The following is a 19,525-nucleotide window of genomic DNA, read 5'->3' as shown; positions in this document are numbered from 1 at the left end:
GGCCACTTTCTTACTCGTGGATGAGGGGAGTGGGAATGGAACCATTCATACGCTTTAAGTCGCCCTGTTGCACGTGTTATGTCAGGAGCTGGTTTGAGGCTCCTCTTTGATTCCTGGCGGGCCTATCCCCCACTCTGACAATTCCCAGAACGCAGTCCCGAGTGGATGCTGAGTTACCTTCACTCCCTGAAGCAGACCTCTGACCCCCCAGCTCCCTCACTGCCATGGTTGAGGGGCGGTGGTCGGTCGGCCCAGAGCTCCCCCGCCCTCTCCTGTCCAGAGTGGGTCTCTGTGGGGTTTTCACCAACAAGGTGGCATCAGGTGCCTCCTGAGTAGAGGGCCACCCAGGGAGCTGGCCTGGGGCTCCCAGGGGGACCCTGACTGGGACCGCTCACCTCACCTGGGCCGTCTCCATCCTCAGGGCAGACAGCGACGGCTGCTGCAAACCACCTTTCCAGAACCAGTTTCGGGCCAGTTATTTTTCAGCTTTTAAAAATCTTAGGTTGTAAAATAACAATTTTTTTAAGTTGAACTGAGTATATTTATAGTTGTTATAAACTAATCCCTGACTCACCATGTTCTATGAGGAAGGCTGACAAACAAGGTGGAGGTGGGGGTTCAGCCAGTGAGTGAGGACACTTGGCCCTTGGTGCTGGGTGTTGAGGGGCCTTCCCTCTCTGAGCGCTGGCTGTCAGATGGGCAAGGGAGGGTGGCCGTGGATGTCACAGAGTGTCCCCTCCCTATGCTTAGGAATCTTAGGGGCTGAGCTCTTGACTTCTCACCCCTCCTGCTAGTTTGAAAAGGCTAAGATTCCTAAGCCTTGAATATCAAGACTCCTTTAAAAGTGCTTCCCTGTCACCCCTGTGCTCTGACTGGAAGGTAGCTGGGCGGGCCCTGGGCCAAACATCCACGCAAGATGCAGGGCCTCTGTTAGAACGCATCTGTTTCTATTTGGGAAGGGCACTCATTGAGGGAGGCCAGCAGCTCAGTTCTTCCAGGGCCTTCCAGGCCCCTCCTGCTGCCCTGGGTGCGAGCTGTTCCTCTCTCTCCTCTCGGTTCTGGAGGGGCAGCTGGCAGGCAGAGTCCGTGCAAGAAGGAATGCTGATTACACCACAGCCTAGCCTGTCCCTTCTCAGACCTCGAGTGGCCTGAGTAGCCATGCAAAGTATCCTGGGTAATTGCATGTAAGTTGCCAGATGGGCTGCAAGGCTAATTAAGTTTTAGCAACCAGAAAAAAGAGGAAGAAAACACACAAGAAGGGAGCATTTTTGTTTAGAAACATTCCCTCCTTGCATATGGTATAACTTACATCATGTTAGCTGTGGTATTATCCCCGTGTGGTTTGGTTTCCAATAGGCTGTAAATGTTTCCCTTAGTTTTGAAATACCCTGGAGACTCTTCTACAAGATGCACAAGTGGCTCCCAGGAAGCCATCCAGACTCTAGATGTAGTAGGAACATCTGGAAACTGATAGCTTCTATGGAATCTCCCTGTGGCGGGCTCCTCCGAGCTGTTGTGGGATGAGTATAGGGCATTTGAGGGGGGTCACGCAGCTCCCTCTCAAGGTGGAAGGGACTTTAACATCATGTGGTCTCATCATCCCCTCTGTGCCTGAGTCCCCTCCAGATGAGCTCTGCCGTGATGTTTTCCCAGTAACGGGCTTCTCCACCTTACAGAGGCATAGCCCATTCACTCTGCATTGCTCGGGCTGGTTTAGAGCATTCTTTATATTGAGCCAAAATCTGTTTCCTTGTGGCTTCTGTCCATTGAACCAGGTTTACCTTTTGGGGCCACACAGAACACACGTAAGCCCATTAGAAAATTGAAGACCTCTGTCGTGGCCTCCTGGGTCCTGTCTTGTCTAAGCTCAACACCCTCTTTCTCTTGGCTCTTCCTCCTGTGATGTGATGACTGAGCTGGACCAGCAAGCCTTGCACCTTGAACTTTATTCACACCCTCTTGTCTGCAGGCAGAAAGGGCCTCTGATTTGCTCGGGGCAGGGGCAGGGCAGCATGGTCTGCCAGGTGCTCGCTCCCAAGGCTGATGGGGCTGACCCCAGACCCTGGGAGAAGGGGCGGGGAATCAGGCTCACACATCTGCCGGCCAGCCCACCACACTGGCTCGTGCATCAGAGCCAGTTCCATTTTTTTCACCACAAATCTTGTCCACAGGAAATAGGCTTTCTCGGGAGAAGGGAGGAAATGCAGTTAATGAGCGCGGAAGGAAGGTGATTTGTGGTTGGCAGGTTTGCAGCTCAAGCGTGCTGGTTCAGGTCTTTGTATCTGGGACTCGGCCTGCCCTCCCTTTACGGAAGTGTTCATTGAGTAAATGGCGGTGCTCCTCACGCTGAGGTATGACGTGGACATTTAAAAAGGTTTTTAAGACTGATGTGGAGAAACATCAGCTTGGAGTGTTGAGTGAAGAAATTGAGACACAAAAATCCATGTGCAACATGACCTTAATTTTCAAAAAAGAAAACATCTAGAGGTGCAGGGAGTGAGCCAAAATGTTTTCCACAGTCAATTATCTCGGGGATTATGGGTGGCTTTATTTTCTTTTTTTGGAGTGAAATAGATTTTCTGCATTTCTTACAATGAATGGATCTGAAATCAGAAAAGCAGATAATGTAGGAGCCTTAAGGAACTTGACAGATGAGCTGGGAGAAGGGAGCACACAGCGCGATAGTAACAACAGAGCGGCCGAGTGTTAAGTGCTGCCGCGGGGAGGAGGCCCTGCGCTCACCCAGGGTTCACCGCCTGCCGGGCACTGAGCTGGCGCCCAGCCCTGGGGCGGTTGTCCGTCAAGTCGCAGACAGGGCCGCTGGGGCCCAGAGGGTGGAGACACTGCCAGGAAGTGGCAGAGCTGGGACGCTAGCCCAGATCTGTCCAACTTTGAACCCCTGGGTTCTACTTGCTGTCCTGAGGGTTTTGTAGAGGCCTGCAGGACTTGGAAAGACTCCAGGGAGAGGCCCACACTGTCTGTGGTGAGGGGGCAGTCTGGCTCGAGGTGCAGAGAAGGGCAGGGCCCTGACTGGGCAGCAGAAGTGGGCTGGGCCTGACTGCTAGGGGCCTCGAAAGCACGCTCTGGGGGAGCCCTGAGGTCTCTGAGCCCTGGGCCTGGGGGGCAGGGTCCTGTGGCTGTGCCCCCCCCAGGCAGAGCTTCCCGGGAGTCATGGTGCCCCTTGACAGCAGGGTGGAGTGGAGAGCAGGCACGTGGGAGGTGGTCGAGACTGGGTGTTGGGCAAATGGAAAGTGGAAATGAGTCTGGCAGCGGGCTCGGGATGGACTGGAAACAGAGACTGAGCCGGCAAGCCCACTGCCTCTTAGGGGCAGCGTCGGGGAGGCCTCGTGCTCCTCCCATCCATTTATTTCTTCACGGGCTTCTGCCACATGCAGGCAGCCTCCCCCTGTTTTCCTGTCTGTTTCTGAGACTGTGCCAGCTGGTCCCACGAGTGGGAGAGAGATGGCAGGTGAAGAGGACCGAGCCCTGCAGGAGCTAAAGGCGGAAGCTCAGCAAGGAGGTCCTTTATTGGCTTCCGTGAAGCTTTCCAGCCAGGTCCCCAGACCCCCGAGCTTCCCTTCCTGCTCCTGTTCTCCAGATTAGCCACACTCTTCAGCCCCAGAAGCCGGCTTCATGTGCGCAGCCGGCCGTGCCCTAGGGTTCCCGCCCTGGCTCCCCACGCCACCTCCTCACCGCGACCCTCCGATGTCCCCCGCTTTGTCTTCTTTCCTCCCTGTCTTCAAGGGGCCACTGCGGGCACTGCTGTCAGGTTGCCTCCCTGACTCGACTTCTCTGCACCAGCTCTGGCCCGTCTCTGCAGAGCACTGGAAGCTGACTGCTCAGTGGGGTGTGGCTGTGGTGGGGGTTCCTGGGCCCCAGCGTGCAGCGGGGCCTGAGAGGGAGAGCTCCCTCAGCCGGGTCACTGGAGGGGCGATGGAGCCAAGGCTTTGAGAGGAATGTTCTTAGACAAGTGTGGATCCTGCCTCCCGGACTAAATTCTGTGGTCACTTAAGAACTTAGCCCCGCAGTGTCCCAGGAGTTGAGGTGGTTCCTCGTCTCTGCTGGGCCCTTGAACCTTGAGATGAGAGCCAGGCTCCCTTTCCGGGCACGTGTGCTCTCTTGCTCTCCCTGGAGTTATTCAGAGTGACAGCGGCTGGAATTATTCAGGATCCAGCTCTACGTGCCCCCGGTGCTGCTCTGGCCTTCTCCGGTCCGCTTCACAGTGGAAGGGAGTTTGAGAACTATTTGCATGTCTGTTGATTTAACTAACTGCACCTTAGGATGGAACTGGACTGGTGAACACATCCTGTTGATGTAGCTTCCAGTTGCTGATATCCCAGTGTGAGCAGCAGCAGGGGGTTCCGTGCTGGCATTTCAGCACGTCCGTTGTGTTCGGTTAGTAGACGACCCCCCCACCCAGTGTACACGTGCAGCGGTGCAGGGGGCAGAGCAGTGGGGCCCGTGTGTCTCTGTCAAATGTCAGTTATAACTCAGATGTCCCCGGGCATCCCTGAAGCCAGTCTGTGGACTCCTGGGGTCCACGGACAGCACTTTCAGGACTCTGGGATTAAGTCATTGGCTCCAGGCTGCTCCTCAAGCAGACAGCTGAGCTGTGGCTGGAAGCTGGGTCTCCTGGGCCCAGAGCAGTGCCTTCGCCTCCCACTCTGGTCCTCATGCCCCCCTTTCACCGGAAGATGCTGAGACTGGGCCACAGGCTCAGCACATCCTCCAAGGTCAGAGCCAGTGGGCTAGGCCAGCACATCACTCGAGGTGCCCGTCGGGTCAGGCAGACCATTCCCTCTGCCCACTGTGTGTTGGAGGCTGTTCTGCAAAAGGCTAGCAAAGGAGCTGGTGGGGCCCAGACCACAGTAAGCTCTCGGCACTGGCTTGGAGCTACCGGAGCCCTCTGGACCTGCAGCTGCCGCCACCACCACAGGCCAGTGGCAGGCATTCTTGCCCTCCACCCTCAGGGAAGGGCCAGGCCCGCAGGCAGCTGGCTGAAGCCACAGTTAAGGAAACTGGATAGGGCAAAGCTTAGGAGAAAACACGGGGTTCTAATTACTCGCACTGAGAACCAGCTGAGAGTCGGGAGACCTGGGTCTCCTCCAGGCGCCCCTGTGTGATTTGGGGCAGGTGGCTCTGCCTCCCTCCCCGTCTGTCCGTGTCCCATGGAATCTCCTTTGACCGCTTCCTTCTGCACATAAGCTCTGAAGGGGGCACAGTGTTAGCTGTGGTGACACACAGCAACGATCGAGACTGACCGTGGCCTTGGCCGTGTGTGGGAACGTAAGGTGGTGATTTCTCTGCAGCGGAAGCAGAAATCGGCTTTGTCCTCAGGTCCATGAGGTTAAAGCCTGCTTTGGGTGGTCTCAGATCCAGGCCCTTTGACTCTGGCTGATCTGGGCTTGGCTAGTCTGCACTGGTGATTTGGGGGTGAATATGGCATCTTGACCTCAGATGAGGCCTCAGAAAGGCAGGTGTTCGGGGGTGGCGGGCAGCAGATGGATGGAAGGATGCTGCTCCTGGTACAAAGAGAAGGGGGACACCGGGGACCTGCCTGGGAGAACAAGGGTTATGAGGGGTGTTGCCTCCCTGAACGCAGGAGGAGAGCCGTCCCTGACAACCCTTCCCTTGAGACTGACAGGGGAGAGGGGTCTGGCTTCTGGAACTAGGAGCTGGTAACATTTGCACTTCATCCTCATCTTGGAACTAGTTGCTCTCTGTCACCATGGAGTTCTGTCTCTCCAGCTGAGGACATGGCTGGGCCGGGTAGGGGCGGGGATCGTTAGGAGAGCAGGGGCTGTGGGTCAAGCCTGGGCTGCTCCTGTTACTGAGGCTGGTGAGCTTTTTATAAGGCCACCCGTGAGCTGGGGGAGGATGTCAGTTTGGGAAGTTCTGTGACCAGGTTCCAGGGAGGCAGGAGTCAGCTGGGCCAGGCAGCGGTGAACAGGTGAACACAGGAGGAACCAATGAGCGCCGGTTCCTGCCGGCAGGTCGGCGCTCAGCACCGGGAATTCATTGTTTAACCTGGACAGGCAGGTGGCTTTGTTCCTGTTCATAAGGTTCTGACTTTGTAAGGGATTTGAACCCAGTTCTTATTCCTTTATACCACAGCTGCCTTGTGTGCTGCACAGAAAGCCCTCAGCCCCTGGAGGAGTAGACACGTGATGCTTCAGGGAGCATGGCTGCTATTTTCCATCATTATTAAGATTTTTAGGCCACAACAGTGAGCAGCAGAGCCCTGCCCCGCCTTGCTTCCTCTTCCCTTTCCCAGTGCTCCTTCCCACTCTCCCTGGGCCGGCCCGGGTCTGGGGCTATGGTCTGGGCGAGGAAGACTCGTGTGCTCATCCCTCTCCCTCCTGGCTCACCCACTAGTGTGCGCGTGTGGTCACTGCAACCCCAGCCTGGGAAGGCGGTCCTGGCTCAGGCCAGGGTCCTGTGCCATGTTCAGTGACCCTCCCCCCAGACGACCATGCCCACGACAACTCCGTCATTGTGGCCAGTGACATGTTCTGGGAATGGTAGAAAACTACGTGCAAAGGAGGAGCCAAAATGTCCAGTGGCGGGTGAGATTATGGGATGCCCAAGAACTAGAGAGTGTGCAGTGGAAGCAGGTGGTTACGTGTCACGAGGAGGTGTGTGCATGCAGTACATCAGCATGTGGAAAAGCAGGTTAAATAAGTAATACATATACCACAATCCCAACTTTTGCTTTTTTTTTTTTTTTTAACAATAAAAGCTTAGAAAAATACACTGAAATGCTAGAAGTGATCCCAATCTCAGTTTTTAAAAAATATTAAGCCACTTAGAAGAATTCATCAGAATGGTAACCCTGGGGTGTTTTTTTCCCCCCAGAGGTAATGGATTTATAAGTGACTTTTACATTTTTCTTTGTACTTTATTAATTTTCAGAATTTTTTATAATAGACATATAACTTTTCTACTCAGAAAATATTTATTTATTTATTTATTATTATTTTTTGCGGTACACGGGCCTCTCACTGTTGTGGCCTCTCCCGTTGCGGAGCACAGGCTCTTGACGCACAGGCTCAGCAGCCATGGCTCACGGGCCCAGCTGCTCCGCGGCATGTGGGATCTTCCCGGACCGGGGCACGAACCCGTGTCCCCTGTATTGGCAGGCGGACTCTCAACCACTGCGCCACCAGGGAAGCCCTATTTATTTATTTTGTTAATATGAGGGAGAGATAGAAGCAGGGCCCAGTGGAAATCTACAAAATTCTGGAAGGCAGAGAGGCAGCATAAGTATCACATTGAACCAGCCAGGACCCAGGGAAGCTCTGAGCTACCCCCTTGGTGCACAGAGACTCTGGAGGATGCCTCGGGCCCAGGTGGAGATGTGGGGGCCTCTCACCCACCGAGCTGCTTATCTGCTTAAGGGAGCTTTAGCCGCTCAGGCAGGCACCACAGATCAATACAGCCATGGGTGTGGTGAGTATCGGCTGCTCAGTTCACTCAGGCTGGTACTTCCCTCATCCTCCCATGCTTCCTTCCCTTGATTAGAGAAATCTGCTCTTAAGGTCTTTATTTTTTTTAAGAAAATAGTTTTGTCTTTTTTATTCTAAGTGATAGCTCCCATTTTCTCAGTGCTTTTTAGCAATTAGAGGTTTTTAACATTTATACACTTGCCAATTTTCAATATTATCATAAAATAAAAATTAGAAAATAAGGTAGAAAATTGAGTGTTCTGCCTTGAAAAACAAAAAAAAGTTTAGTGTTTTATCCCAACGTTGTATTCTCCTTCACTCTGTACACTCCACTTTCCCATTCTTGGAGATAAAAAATGGGGTTAGAAACTTTAAAATATGACAGACTATACAGAGCAAGTAGCTGGTGCCACACCTACCTGGTTGCCACAGCATTTGGGAACTGAGCCCATGATTTCAGGAAAATGACTAAGTAGTTGAAAGTGTCAGTCTGATCCGTGTTTCTAGATGATGAGGACGTCCTCTTGAGGAAATGCCAAATGCTCTTTAGGCTCACTGACTGTGGTTGCTTCTGGAGAGAAATTTCATCAGGGAGAACACTGCTAGCAAATGTTCCCAAGTTCAGATATGGGATTCACTTGGGAAGAGGTCTCACGGATCGGCAGCTAAATGCTTTGTGTCCTGTGTGTCTCATATTTACGCTTTACCATTCTCAATTCGGAATGGCCTCCCTGAAGACGGCACTCCGCTCATGCACTTTCAAAAACAGCTGGAAGTTTCTCTAAGACCTTTGATGACTGGGGCACAGCCACACAATATCTGAACTTATTTCCCACAATTTGAACGTCATACTTCAAATTGAAGTTTGTTTTAATTTTTTGTTGTATTTAACTCTAACCTCTAATATTTAATGTTTTAAGATCTTTTTTTTTTTTTTTTTTTTTTTTTTTTCAGTATGTGGGCCTCTCACTGTTGTGGCCTCTCCTGTTGTGGAGCACAGGCTCCGGATGCGCAGGCTCAGTGGCCATGGCTCATAGGCCCAGCCGCTCCGCGGCATGTGGGATCTTCCCGGACCGGGGCACGAACCCGTGTCCCCTGCATTGGCAGGCAGACTCACAACCACTGCGCCACCAGGGAAGCCCATGTTTTAAGATCTTAATTTGCATTTTCATGTGTGTCCAGGTTGAGCCCCCGCCCCCAGCAACGCAGTTCTCCCAATTCCGTTCCTCCTCTGTCTGGAGCAGCTCTTCCCACAGTCTCTGGCTCCTTGAGGCCCAAGAAAGGACTGGGAGGCAGAGAGGAAAGGGAGGGGCTGCAGGGGAAGCACCAGTGCCAGGCTTTTCCCCTGAGGCAGAATCAGGCTGGGACTGTAGCTCTGTCCCATTCTTTCTCCCCCAAGAGAGGAGGTTTCAGCCTTTGTTTTTTTTATGACTCCTGACAGGAGAAATTGCCGAGTGAGGAGAGAGAGGATGAGAGGGAGAGAGAGAGAGAAAATACTGAATATGGAAATGAGGCTGGAGGGGGCGGGGCAGGTGGAAAGTCTGGATACCACTGCTGAGATGAAACCCTGTCCCAAGGCGAGTGCAGTCTAGCGCTGCTCTGCCCAGTAGTCACGCTTCCATCAGAACATACAGGCCTTTGCTCGGGTGGAGGCCAGGTCCTGCAGGGGCTGATACGGGCCATGGTGGGGCCAGAGCAGGAGAGCCCAGGTGCACCGTCTCCTAGCCTGCTTTTCCACACGCTGACATACTGCATGCACACGCCTACCCAGGAGGAGGAGGTGTTGTGGCATTGCTCCCACCTCTGTGGCTGGGAACCCCTGCCCTCCTGTCCCCTCTCCCTCAGGGACGGAAGCCAACCAAGCCAAGTGTCAACTAGTTATGTTTCAGATTTCGCTTAGGCGGATGAGCTGTTCTACTTGATGAGCTCCCTAACTATTCACTCACTAGGAACTCGGAACAGGGCCTGGCACATAGTCAGCTCTCAGTAAACGTTAGTGTGGTAGAAAGTAAACAAAGTAGGAAGTCCCTTTTCCCCATAAACCTCCTCGTGTAAAGGTTTCTAAAAGGTTTCTTCCTCAGTCAGGAGGATACAGTAACTTCCAGAACGTTTCTTGCCTTTGAGGATTTGGAGCACCTTATATAGTCACCACACAAACTAATCCCACAGAATGTAGATGTGGCAAGTTCAGGAACTCAGGAGGACCCTGCACTGAGCCCAGGACGTGCTGTGGCAACTGTTTGCTTTGATCTTCCATCACATCCTTTGTTTTGGTTTTGTTTCCATTTGCCTCTTTCTCCTCAAAGCTGCATACAGTCCCCAGTTCTCTTGACTGGGGGGTCTGCTTATTGAAGGTCCTGTCCCCATCTGGATCTGGTTTTCCTGGTTGTCAGCCTCCAGTCCAGTATTAATGTTACCCTAAAAGCTTGTGAAGGCTTCTGAGTAAATGTTGGGGTTAACAGTGGGTGCTCAGAACGTCACCACAGTGACACCCTCTTGGAGGTTCACTTGTCAGGTCCTCACTGAGGTGTCCTCATCATCAAGTAGAAAGTCTGGGCAGAAAGCCCCCCTGTCTGCTTTTCCCCATCAGCACACCCTAGACTTGGGCCCAGAATGACTGCAGGAACTCGGCGTGGTGACTCCTAGATTCAGGGGTGACTTGGGATCTGGTCAGACCTGGAGTGGTGCCAGGGCCCAGGGGACCTTCTGCAGGCCCATGGCTCCCTAGTGTCCCAGCGGAAGGGTGTGCGTGCGGCCGGAGCAGGGAGTCCAGTCTGCCTTCAGAGCCGTCTTCACCTGGAGTCTCTCGAGCTTATGGCTTGTCCTCTTTGTGTACTCTATAGGGCAAAATTTTTGTCACCGTGCGCAGGCTCTGGGGAGGCTCTCACACCAGCAGTCACTACAGCTTGGGTACAAAGGTGAGGCCACCAGTTGGTGGTCTGCGTGAGCTTGCCTGAGTTATTAACTTCTCAATCTGTAAAGTGGGCATAAGTAATACCCACCTCAATAGAATAAAAAGTCCAGAAAAAGTCTTGGAAACACAGGAATTTAGGATACCTCAGAAGTCATTTCATATCAATGGGAAAAGATAGCTCATTCAAGAAATAAGACAGCCTGCCGCCTGGGAAAAATATTAAGTGGATCCTGACCCTTAAAACTTACATCAAAATTAATTCCAGATAGATTAAAGATTTGATTGTAAAAAATGAAACTGTAAAGTTACAGGAAGAAAATGTGAAAGAATTCTTTTAAAAATCCTGGAGGGGGAGATCTTTCTAAGGCTGACAGAACTTAGAGAAGCTCCACGAGAAAAGTGGGTGTGTTCAGGTGCAGGCTGATAGGTTCTGCATGAGCAAAGCCAGCGTAATAGTCCAAAGACAATGACAAACAGGAAAGACACGTGCCTGACTCTTCATAAAGGGTTAATTTCCTTACTATATAAAGAATTCCTACAAATCAAATACAGAAGAGACCAACAGCTCCATAGATAAACATGCAAAGGATAAAGTGAGTAATTCCTGGAAAAGGAGCTGCAGCTGCTCTGCATGCCCGGCCCAGAGCCGTGTGGACATGAGCATCGGGCTGAACTTTGCCCCACAAGTTACTGATGCTCTCTGGGCCTCAGCTTCCTGAGATGTAAAATGGGGTAACAGTGGTCCCTATTTTAGCAGGTGCAAAGCATGGAAAACATGGAGGAGGGCAGTAAGTGCTATGTAAGTGCTTGTGAAAAGATGCTTGAGTGCATCTATGAGCGGGATGATCTTGTGATAAGAAATGTGCAGTGATAAGCCACTTCTGCACAGTGCTGCACTGATGGGAGTATAAATATCTGTCAGACTTCTAAATACACATACCCTTTGACCAAGCGATTTCTGTTTTTTTTTTAATCCTTTTTTGAAAATTTTAAATCAAAATATAATTGACATGCAATATTATATTAGTTTCAGGTGTACTACATAGTGATTTGACATTTGCATACATTATGAAATGATCACAGTAAGTATAGTCACCATCTTTCCCCATACAAAGTTATTACAATATTGACCATATTCCTTATGCTGTATATTACATCCACATGGCTTATTTATTTTGTAACTGGAGGCTTGTACCTCTTAATCTCCTTCACCTATGTCTTCCCCCCACCACCTCACCCATTCCCCTCTGGCAACCACCTGTTTGTTCTCTGTATCTATGAGTCTGTTTTCATTTTTTAGAGCCCACATATAAGTGAGATCATATGGTATTTGTCTTTCTCTATTTCACTCAGCATAATGCCCTCTAGACCCCGTCCACACTGTCACAAATGTTAACATTTCATTCTTTTTTTTATGGCTGAGTACTATTCCTGTGTGTATGTGTGTGTGTGTATACACCACACCATTCATTCATCTGTCAGTGCACCAGTTTACAGTCCCACCAACAGTGCACGAGAGTTCCCTTTTCTCTACATCCTTGCCAACACTTACTTGTTGTCTTTTTGATAGTAGCCGTTCCGACAGCTGTGAAGTGATCTCACTGTGGTTTTGATTTGCATTTCCCTAACAGTTAGTGATGCTGAGCATCTCTTCATGTGTCTGTTGGCCATCTGTATGTCTTTGGAAAATTTTCCGTTCAGATCCTTTACCCATTTTTTAATCAAGTTGTTTAGTTTTTTTATGTTGATTGTATGAGTTCCTTGTATATTTTGGATATTAACCCTTTATCTGATACATTGTTTGCAAATATCTTCTCCCAGTCAGTAGGCTGACTTTTCATTTTGTTGATAGTTTCCTTCACTGTCTGAAAGCTTTTTAGTTTGATATAGTCCTATTTGTTTATTTTTGCCTTTGTTTCCCTTGCCTGAGAAGACAGATCCAAAAAATACTGCTAACACTGATGTCAGAGTGTACTGCCTATGTTTTCTTCTAGGAGTTTTATAGTTTCAGGTCTTACGTTCAAGTCTTTAATCCATTTTATGGTATGAGGAAGTAGTCCAGTTTGATTATTTTGCAGGTAGCTGTCCAGTTTTCTGAACACCATTTATTGAAGAGGCTGTCCTTTCCCCATTGTATATTCTTGCCTCCTTTGTCATAGATTAATTGACCATATAAGCGTGGGCTTATTTCTGGGCTCTCTATTCTGTTCCATTGATCTATGTGTCTGCCAGTGCCATACTGTTTTGATTATTGTAGCTTTATAGTATAGCCTGAAGACAGGGAGTGTGATACCTCCAGCTCTCTTCTATCTTGAGAATGGTTTGGCAACAATCTCTCTTCTTGATAACCACCATAGAAAAGGTGCACATACAGGGAGATTCATGCAGCACCATTTGTAAAAGCAGAAATTGGAAACAATTGTCCTTCACCGGGGAACTGGTTTAGCAATTTATAATATGTCCATAATCTGGATGATTATGCAGCTTTAAAAGAAGAGACAGGTCTCCATATACTGAGTGACCTCCTGTATATACTAAGTAGTTAAGAATGAGGTATTGGATAATATGTACAACAATCACATTTGTGCGAAAATGAAGCATGCACATGTGTGTAGGTGCCCAGCTGGGCTCTGGAGGGACATCCAGGAAAGTGGTAACAGTTGCCCTCAGCGGGGGTGGACACTGGCTGAGGGACAGGGCAGAACCCATGATTTTCCATGTATCATAATCTGAAAAAACCTATCTTGTGACCCCATTGTGAGTAATAAAAGACACCATGATAGGGGTTAGGAGTGACGAGTACAGTCAGACTGCCTCAAATCCTAGCTCCACCATGAGATGTGTGACCTCAGATGCGTTTCTCACCTCTGTGTGTCTCAGTTTCCTTATCTTTAAAATGAGGATTCCAGTAGAACCTAACACAGGGTTGTGAGCCTGAAATGGGATGGTGCACAGAAAAGCTCTCCGTCCCTGTCACTCAGCAAGAACACGGCAAACACCAGCCATTCTCCTCGTCGTCACTGCCATGCTGGGCTTCTTCGCTCTCAGCTGCTCCCTTAGGGAGAACTGCCCCACGTGGGCTGAGCCCCAGCCCCTCCCAGCTCAGGCAGGTCCCCACTTTGAGTCTCCTCTCCTCCTCGGGGTGAGGCAGGCTTCTTGGGTGCCTGCCCCTGCCGCCAGCCCAAGGTGGCTGTTACCGCCACTTTAAATCACCAGATCACATCTGTGAGGAATCTGGGCATTAGTCCTCCTGTTCTTCACCTTGGGGGGTCATGAAACCTGCTCCCAGGAAAATGCACATCAGCTCAGGTGGGCGAGGGCCTGTGCCCGGCCCTGCCTGCTCCAGCCCAGGTCAGCGCCCTGGGAGCCGCTTGGGCTGGGTGGGCAGCCTGGGCAGGTTTGTCTTCCTGCTGCATGAGGCTGCTTGCTGCCTGGCCTGGCCTCGCGGGGCGCCCTGGGGCTCATTCTCTCGTGGTGCCTGTGGCGAAGGAGAAGAACGTGGCAAGGGGCCATGACAGGCTGACATGACGCCCTGAGGGAGCCAGCGGCCTTGTCCAGGAGGCCCTCACGTTCTCCTTTCTGCTCTTAGGGGCCTAATGTGATGGAAGATCAAGACCTGCGGGAAATTGGCATCAGTGATGCACAGCACAGGCGGAAGCTGCTCCAGGCTGCGCGGTCCTTGCCCAAGGTGACCACCGACAGTTCCGCAGCCTCAGCCTTTGCCAGTGGCGGGGCGGGGCTCAGGGGGTGTGCAGGTCACTGTGGGGGTCTGCCCCTCATCCTGGGAGCCCCAGCAGGGAGGACAGTATCCTATTTACTTCTTTGCCACATCCCAAGGCCAGCAGAGCACTAGGGACAGTCAGGACCTAGTCCGGCCTCAGGAACGGCACTGCAGGCATCTGCCTGGTGTGGAGCCTGGTGCCCACAGGCTTGGCCTGTCGCCTGAGACCAGGCCCTCCCCAGGAGGCCCGGGGCCCTCGGGGCAGCAGAGGAGGCAGTCTCTGCCTCCTGGGGAGCTGTGGCTGGTAGGCCTGAGCCTTTCCTCAGCTCTGCTGGCACAGAGTCCCCTTGTCTCTTCCACTTGCCCAGAGCTCAGGAAGCACTAATGAGTCCTAGCAGTGAGGCCAGTGCCTGCTTCACAGACACACACCATTTTCTTGTCCTACCAGGTCTGTGACCTTGTCAGAGCACAGTAGGGGCCTCCACAAACCCTCCTCCCCATCTAGCCTTACCTGATAGGGCACCTTTCCCAGACCTGGGGTGCCCTGGTAGTCCCCAGATAGGGCCCGAGACCAGAGCTGAGGTAGAGAAGGCTGTGTGAGTGGAGCGACTCAGGGATGCTGAGGACACAGGCCCCTCGCTGGTCCTCAGGAGCTGTCCCATACCTACCCCAGCCGCAGCCTCAGCCTCTGGTGTGGTCTGAGTGAACCGGCCCACATCCCCATGGTCCCCAGGGCCCTCGTCCCAAGTGCTGAGATGTTGGTCCCGCCTTCTGCCCTCGCCCCACAGGTGAAGGCTCTGGGCTATGATGGGAACAGCCCCCTGTCAGTGCCCTCCTGGCTGGACTCCCTGGGCCTGCAGGACTACGTCCATTCCTTCCTGTCGAGTGGTTACAGCTCCATTGACACTGTGAAGAACCTCTGGGAGCTGGAGCTTGTTAACGTGAGTACGGCTCTGCTGTGAGTGTCCCTGGGCTGCCAGCATGGCCCGTGGGGGTGAGGCCTGGGGGCTGGGGGCCCAGTTGCCGCCTGACCTTCCTCTCCCCGCCGCTGCCCAGGTCCTGAAGGTGCACCTGCTCGGCCATCGCAAGCGCATCATCGCCTCCCTGGCAGAGAGACCCTACGAGGAGCCGCCCCAGAAGCCCCCCCGGTTTTCCCAGCTGAGAGTGAGTTGGGGCGGGTGGGAAGGGATGTTTGTATGTGCTGCGTGTTGTTAGGAACTGAAGAGAATTCTTTGGGAGTTCTTTAGAGACAGCGTCACCTCCGCAGTCGAGGAGAAACTGATCCCTCCCTTCCCAGTGTTGGGGCCAAATGTTGGCAAAAGTAGGAAAACAAATATCCGAATCCCAGACGGCTGGGGCCATGTCTGAATGTCCAGTTGAGCTGTGCCCGGGGTGGTGGGCAGGGGTGGGTCAGAGGGGCCCCCTCTCGGGCAGCCTGATGTGAACCCGAGACAAAGCTTGGAACACACGGAGGGATCTGGGCCCTCCCCATCTTCTGAAGGAAAATCCTTGTGATTTTAAAAACCTCAGAGATGGGCTTCCCTGTTGGCGCAGTGGTTGAGAGTCCGCCTGCCGATGCAGGGGTCACGGGTTCGGTCACGCCCCGGTCTGGGAAGATCCCACATGCCGCGGAGCGGCTGGGCCCGTGAGCGATGGCCACTGAGCCTGCACGTCCGGAGCCTGTGCTCCGCAACGGGAGAAGCCACAGCAGTGAAAGGCCCGCGTACCGAAAAAAAAAAAACCTCAGAGATGCTTTGTTGCTCAAGGCAGGTAATCCCTGACTGAAAAGCGGGTTAGACCGTGAGCCTGCGGTTCAGGATGAGTCTCCCCAAACCCATGAGGCTGCGTGGCTGCCAGTGGGTGGGGTGGGCCCTGGGCTCCAAGCCTCAGCCCGTTTATGGCAGCCTCAAAGTGGGCATTATTTTATCCTCCTCTTACGCATGAGAAAGCTGGGGCCCAGGCAGGTTCTGAGGACCAGACTCCCAGCTGACATTCAGATATGGAAAGTGAAGACTGATTCATACTCTGTGAGGCCTCTGGGTGCCGACCGGCAGTGTTTTCTTAGGAAAGACCTTTGGATTTGGTCACATGCCCCCAGGACCTGCGATCAGTTGTGACAGATGATTTTATAAACTAGAGATCACTTCCCAGCCCTACAACCAGGCTGGAGGGTGCTCTCGTGACCTGGGTGCTCACCTGCAGGACCCGGTTGTCAGGGGTTCCTGGCTGGAAGAATCTGGTCACTTTGACTGTACCCATGCTGGGCCCAGCGGCCTGTTTCCCCACTGGGTGCTGGCCTCCAGCTCGTGCCCGTTCTCACTGATTCTCCTGCCCAAGCTGGGCCTTGACAGCCCGAGGACTGGCTGACACCTACAGCCTAAGGACTGGCCTGATGAGTCTCAAGTCACCTGGATTTCTCCCCACTGCAGTGCCAAGACTTGCTCTCGCAGACGTCGTCCCCCCTGAGCCAGAATGATTCCTGCACCGGCCGGTCGGCTGACCTGCTGCTGCCTTCTGGGGACACGGGCAGGAGGCGACATGACAGTCTCCAAGACCCTGCGGCACCCTCTCGGGCCGAGCGCTTCAGGATCCAGGTGGGCGGGAGGGAGTCACAGACGGGGTCCCCTCATTCCTCTTGGCAGGACAGGGCTCCCAGCCCACTGCTCAGGGCACTGCTTTCAGGGCTCTCGCATTTATTCGACTTGCCCGTCCTCCCTCCTGCCTCGCACGGACCGCAGGCTTTTTGTCTCGACCCCGTCTTGGCCTGTTAGACACAGATTGCTGGGTGTCCCTTGTCCCCGCAGGGTGAGCCCTAGCTTCGCTCCGTTTTCTCTCGTGACTCACATTTCTCCGTTCTGGCCTCTGGGGATTCCCCTCACCTTTCCACAAGCACGACCATGAATTTTACAAGATTTAAAAAGCACGTCGTCCAGCAGTTTAGTTGCTCTGTATTGAGAGGCTTTGCATATTGCTGGGAATGGAAGTCATAAATTTCCTGAATTTTCCCGTCCTCCTCATCCCTTCCACCAGCAGCCTAGTTAAGGACCCCATCACCTGGCACCTGGCCCGCGGTGGCCTCCCACCCCTCCCCCACACCCCAGCTCCTGCCATGAGGATCCCTGTAAAGTGCATCCCTGGCCACGGATACTTCCCTGACTCCCACACCAGGATCAGATCTACACTCATCTCGGAAGACACCACAGAGCCTTCCCTGCTGAGCTGTTCGCGGGCGGGCAGGTGGCTGAGGTCCCTGCTTCTCTGCCAGTTCTCTGGCATAGACAGGCCTCACCTCTGCCCCAGCGCATCGGAATGGCTTGTCTGCCTCCGGCCTGGAGCTCCCGGAGGTGGAACCCGGGAGGGAGCCCGGGAACCCCTTGAGCAGGCGAGCTGACCTGTGACCCCACGTGTTCTGCAGGAAGAGCACCGAGAGGCCAAGCTGACCCTTCGGCCCCCAAGCCTGGCTGCCCCCTATGCCCCTGTGCAGAGTTGGCAACACCAGCCGGAGAAACTCATCTTCGAGTCCTGCGGCTATGAAGCCAATGTGAGTAGCCTCTGCCCTCCCAGCCTGGCCGGTCTCCTGCTTTCCGTGCCGGCCGGACCCAGGGCCCCCGTGGTGTTCTCCACTCCTCAGCCGCTCCCAGCACCTGGGGGAAGGGGGACTCCCCGGCCAGGATGGGGGAAGGGAGTCACTGGGAGAGGGAGCCCCCTGACTGTGGTCCCAGATTGGCTGGTGGCCCCGTGTGGTAACGCAGGACTCCTAAGCCGGGCCACCGCTCGCTCCCACAGTATCTGGGCTCCATGTTGATCAAAGATCTGCGAGGGACAGAATCCACGCAAGATGCCTGTGCCAAGATGCGGGTAGGTTACCGTGGGGGCGGCCAGGACGCAAGGCGGCGGATGGCGGCACCGCCTGCAGCCACGGGGGCCCTGCCACACTGCGTGCTGCTGAGGGAGGCCCCGAGAAGGTGAGTTCACAGGCCTCCCGTTTCCTATAGAAATCCACGGAGCACATGAAGAAGATCCCCACCATCATCCTGTCCATCACCTATAAAGGTGTCAAGTTCATCGACGCCTCCAACAAGGTGTGCTTCCCACAACTGCTGTTGAGGGGGGAGGGGGCGCCCTTCCTCCCCACACACACCCCCCTCCCGGCCAGCTGGGTATCTTCCCTACAGTGTCCCTAGCCCACTACCCCTCTACATCCCCCCCCAGCCCAGGTACTTGCTCTCACGCACCCACGTATCCTGGTTCCCGGGGCCCCACCCGAGGGACAGCTTATCTTCCCCAGCATGGGCTCCACTGGCCACTTATCTGCTCACAGGCCTTTAACGCTGTGATGCACTTAGTGAGCTTAGGACACCCCCAGGCCCTGTGCTTGGGGCCCCACCCTGGAGAGCGGAGTGGGCTGGGTGTGAACATTTGCTCCCTCAGTTGCCATGGTCAAGGGTGGAGACCCCAACCCTAAATCAGACAAGGTGAGATGCCACCCCCACCCCCACCGCGAAGAGATGGGGAAGTGGTGTTTGGCTGATGCTATAGGATAGGACAGGAAGGTGGCAATGGTGAAGGGACTGGGGTGTGCCCTCAGGGAGCCCAAGAATCCCAGACCCTGCTCTCCCCACAGAACGTCATCGCAGAGCACGAGATCCGGAACATTTCCTGTGCCGCCCAGGACCCGGAGGACCTCTGTACCTTCGCCTACATCACCAAGGACCTGCAGACCAGCCACCACTACTGCCACGTTTTCAGCACAGTGGACGTGGTGGGTGGAGTCCACAGCTGGGCACGGTGGGGGGTCCTGCGCTGCGACAGCCCCAGTGCAGTGGGTCCTGGCACCCGGCTGGCACTTAGCAAAGGTCTGTTCAAGAATGAACATCACTCCAGCCCCCTCTATCTGGCACTGAGACTAAAGCACACAGGACGACAGTGGCTCGTCCAGGGTTCTAGTGAGAGAGGCTTTCCTGCTTCCGGCTGCGTGTCTGTCAGGAAAGCCAAGGCTTCATCTCCCTGGGCTCTTGGTCAACCATCCATCCTAATTCCCAGCCTCCAGCTGGGCCATCTCCCTGAAAGGCCCTCCACCTCCGTCTTAGGGACAGTAAGTTTTCTTCGCCCAGATCCCAGCTTAGGCAGGGTTCTGGCGCTGCTGGGCTGAGGGGAGCGGTCACACGCGCTGCCCACAGGGAGCGGATGAGTGACCATGGTGGCTGCCCTGAGACAGGGCCTTTGTCCAGGTCCCTGCTGCCCCCGTGAGAGTAGCTGGTTCCAGGGTCTTCCCAGCCTCACCCGGGAGCTCTGTGCTTGCAGCCTCCTGGCTCTGCCACTAGCTAGCTGTGTGACCCCGGCTCCTCCTCTGCACAAAGGGGATAGAGTGTAACCGACTTCATGGGGTTGTTCTGAAGGTGAAATGAGGAAATCCTCCCAGGACACATCTTTCCCGGTACTCTT

The 19,525-nt window shown here is 53.7% G+C and overlaps 1 protein-coding gene across 6 annotated transcripts in view; it reads left to right on the top strand.

Annotated features, from left to right (window-relative positions):
• Positions 1–19,525, top strand: part of ANKS1A (ankyrin repeat and sterile alpha motif domain containing 1A) — a 190,301-nt gene that overhangs the window by 164,913 nt on the left and 5,863 nt on the right. For all 6 annotated transcript variants that reach the window (XM_060109437.1, XM_060109439.1, XM_060109436.1 and 3 more), the window contains 8 exons: positions 13,949–14,047; positions 14,869–15,021; positions 15,137–15,244; positions 16,510–16,674; positions 17,496–17,621; positions 17,867–17,938; positions 18,076–18,162; positions 18,705–18,842. In XM_060109437.1, coding sequence (XP_059965420.1) covers positions 13,949–14,047; positions 14,869–15,021; positions 15,137–15,244; positions 16,510–16,674; positions 17,496–17,621; positions 17,867–17,938; positions 18,076–18,162; positions 18,705–18,842 — 948 coding nt within the window. The remainder of the gene's footprint in view (positions 1–13,948; positions 14,048–14,868; positions 15,022–15,136; positions 15,245–16,509; positions 16,675–17,495; positions 17,622–17,866; positions 17,939–18,075; positions 18,163–18,704; positions 18,843–19,525) is intronic.

The sequence above is a fragment of the Mesoplodon densirostris genome, chromosome 10 (genome assembly GCF_025265405.1).
Source record: "Mesoplodon densirostris isolate mMesDen1 chromosome 10, mMesDen1 primary haplotype, whole genome shotgun sequence".
Classification (NCBI taxonomy): Eukaryota; Metazoa; Chordata; class Mammalia; order Artiodactyla; family Ziphiidae; genus Mesoplodon; species Mesoplodon densirostris.
The sequence above is the reverse complement of the archived record's forward strand: the minus strand, read 5'-3'. Positions and strand labels throughout refer to the sequence as shown.